This window comes from Nannospalax galili, unplaced genomic scaffold (assembly GCF_000622305.1).
Source record: "Nannospalax galili isolate Female #2095 unplaced genomic scaffold, S.galili_v1.0 scaffold418, whole genome shotgun sequence".
NCBI classification, from domain to species: Eukaryota; Metazoa; Chordata; class Mammalia; order Rodentia; family Spalacidae; genus Nannospalax; species Nannospalax galili.
The window spans coordinates 170939-174203 of NW_008342003.1; the positions used below are offsets into that span (position 1 = coordinate 170939).

At 52.3% G+C, this 3265-nt stretch overlaps 1 protein-coding gene across 1 annotated transcript in view; it reads right to left on the reverse strand.

Annotated features, from left to right (window-relative positions):
- Window positions 1–2019: 2019 nt before the first annotated feature.
- The window catches only part of LOC103737922 (melatonin receptor type 1B), a 13685-nt gene continuing 12439 nt past the window's right edge, over window positions 2020–3265 (reverse strand). The window contains 3 exon segments of the mRNA XM_008837748.1: window positions 2020–2285; window positions 2288–2377; window positions 2380–2844. Coding sequence (XP_008835970.1) covers window positions 2020–2285; window positions 2288–2377; window positions 2380–2844 — 821 coding nt within the window.

The window sequence follows — 3265 nt, forward strand, 5'->3', positions numbered from 1 at the left end:
AATTTCTGCCACATTATTTGTCCTGTTAACTTTTTTTCAACAATGCTTTGTAATTTTCAGTGCACAAGTCTTTCATCTCCCGGGTCAAGGTTATTTTTGAATGTTTCCTTATCTTCAGTGCTTCTGTAAATATAACTGTTCACATGGTTTTAGTTTCAGATTGTTGTTGGTGTCTATGAAAGCAATTGATTTCTGCACACTGGTTTCCATATAGTTCAACTTTGGCACGTTAGTTTAATAATTTACTTTACTTCTCATAAGCTTTTATGTTTTTATCCATCAAATGTTACCTGTGAAGAGCTGATTTTCCATCTTTCCTATTTTGAGGCTTTTATTATTTTTTTCTTGCTTGATTGCTCCGGAGGGGTGTCTAATGTCCTGCTAAGTGAGCGCACTGTGGCTGATCTTACAGGAAAACCTTTCAGACCTTCACTGTTGAGTGTGTCACATGTGGACCTGTTATACAGTGTCAGTAAAGTGAGGCGATTTCCTCTTATTCCAGATTTGACAAAGATGCCAAGATGATAAATAGGGAAAGGACCATCTCTTCAACGAGTGTTACTGTAACACTGCATGTGTAAAAGAATGAAGCTAGACTCCATATATATATATATATGTATGTATAAATATTTGTGGTATATGATGTGAGGTGTATGTGTGGGGTTGTGTGGTGTATATATGGTATGTTTGGTGTGTATGTCTGTGATGTGTTGTGTGCATGCTGTGTATGTATACAGTGTATGGTATATGTGTGTGGTGTTTGGCGTCCATGTGTCTGGTGTCCTTGTGCGTGATGTGGTACATGTGTGATCTGTGGTATATGGTGCTTGTATATACAGTGTGTGGTATATGTGTGGTGTGTTTAGTGTACATGTGTGTGGTATGAAGCATGTTTAGTGTATGTATGTGGTATATGTAGGTATGCTATATATGTGAAGTGTGTGTATGTATGCTATATATGTGTGGTGTGTATGTATGTGGTGTATGTGTCTAATGTGTGGTGTGTCTGGTATATATGTGTGTAGGGTATATGTGTGTGATATGTGGTGTGTATTTGGTATATATGTTTGGTGTACGTGTGTGATATGTATGTGTGGTGTATGTATCTAATGTGTGGTGTCTAATATATATATGTGTGCGTGTGGTGTGTGTGTGTTTGATGTGTGCCATGTATTTGGTGTACATGTGTCTGGAGTGTAAAGATCCCGTATGTAGTGTGGTAACTGTGTAGTGGAGGTTAGTGGGAGGACCCTGTGCACGGTCCTCATCTTGGTTCCCAGCAGTGCCTAACCTCTCACTGCAGTCTCTGCTCCGTCATCGGCCCAGCTACTCAGAAGTGGTCTCTTCTGCTGGCTCTCCAGCGAAGGGGAGGCATCAGCCACAGGTCAAGACTAGAGGGAGAAGAACAGCTCCGGGTAGGACTCGATTTCTGCTCCAGCCTTTTCTGCCTTCTCTGGGCTGTCCCTCCCTTTTCCGACATGCCACCCAGAGTGTCTGCAGGTTTGTGCCCATGGCGTCGGGAGGCTGTCCATACAACATGGGTTCTACCATTTGTGGGTTGTGACTGTGTGGGTGTGGTCTGGCAGGCTGCTGGTCTCACTGTGGCCTTTCTCCTTACAGGTTTGCAGCTCTGCCCATACAGGCTAGAGAGCACCCTCCTGGACGGCCGTGCAGGTAGAGAGCACCCTCCTGGACGGCCGTGCAGGTAGAGAGCACCCTCCTGGACGGCCGTGCAGGTAGAGAGCACCCTCCTGGACGGCCGTGCAGGTAGAGAGCACCCTCCTGGACGGCCGTGCAGGTAGAGAGCACCCTCCTGGACGGCCATGCAGGTAGAGAGCACTGGCAGGCTGCTGGTCTCAGTGTGGCATGCAGGTAGAGAACACCCTCCTGGACGGCCGTGCAGGTAGAGAGCACCCTCCTGGACGGCCATGCAGGTAGAGAGCACCCTCCTGGACGGCCGTGCAGGTAGAGAGCACCCTCCTGGACAGCCATGCAGGTAGACAGCACCCTCCTGCAGGGCTAGAGAGCACCCTCCAGGACCAGGCAAGGGCAGGCAGCAGGTAGCCCCGGGTTTTGTGGCATGTCCACATAGGAGCTGCTGGAAGCACCCTTGAAGCAGCGTCCAGGGCTGCGGAGCGTGGAGAGGATCCTCTTGCACTCCCGGCGAAAGTTCTGGTTCAGGAGCCCGTAGATGATGGCGTCGAGGCAGCTGTTGAAGTAGGCCAGGAAGTAGCTGGTGACGAAGAGCCTCTCTGGGACCCGGGGCGCCACATCCTCGGGCTGAAGGCCATGGCCAGGCCGATGTGGTTGAGCGGGGCCCAGCAGACGGCGAAGACCAGGAGCACTGCGATCGTGGCGAGGCGGCTCTGTACGTCGGAGGCCGCAGGCGCAGCTTGCCCTGGACTCGGCCTTCCTGCGGCCCGCAGCACCAGCGCCCAGATGCGCAGTAGCCGAAGGCCACCGCTGCCGCCGTGTACTGGGCGCTGGCCGTCTGGGTGAAGGTGCAGGAGTAGATGCGTGGGTCGTACTCCAGGGACCCCACGAAGTTGGGCACTGTGGCCGCCAGAGTGAGGCCCCAGATGAGGCCGATGTAGACGGGGGCGTGCCAGGGCGTGCAGACACGGTGGTAGGGTGCGGGGTTGTGGCAGATGCAGCAGTAGCGGTTGATGGCGATGGCTGTGATGCTCAAGACTGAGCCGATGACACTCAGGCCCATCACAAAGGCGCTGGCCTTGCAGCGCACCTCGCCCAGCACCCAGCCATCGTAGATAACGGCAGCGAGGATCAGCGGGTAAGGGTACAAGGCCAAGTCAGCCAAGGCCAGACTCACCACAAGCAAATTACCTGAGGCGGAGAACAGACAGACAGTCAGCATGGGCCTCGAGATTCCTGCTCCTCACAACATTCAGGGGCAGGGGAGGTAGCTGGGCTGGTAAAGCACATGCCACTCAAGTATGAGGTCTTGAGTTCAAGTCCCAGCTCAGATTTTAAAACGCCAGGCTTGGTGATACTACTTATAATCCAGTGTTGGAGGTGCCAGACCTGCAGATGCCTGGGGCTCGCTCACCTGCCTAGAGCCTAATCAGTGAGCTCCACTACAGCAAGAGTCCTGTCTCTAACACAAGGTGGACAGCGCCTGGGGACAAGGGGCATTCCTAAGGCTGACCTCCACACTCCTGTGCACACATGCGCATGCACCCACAGACACGCCCATACACGGATACACACACACACACACACACACACACACACACACACACACACA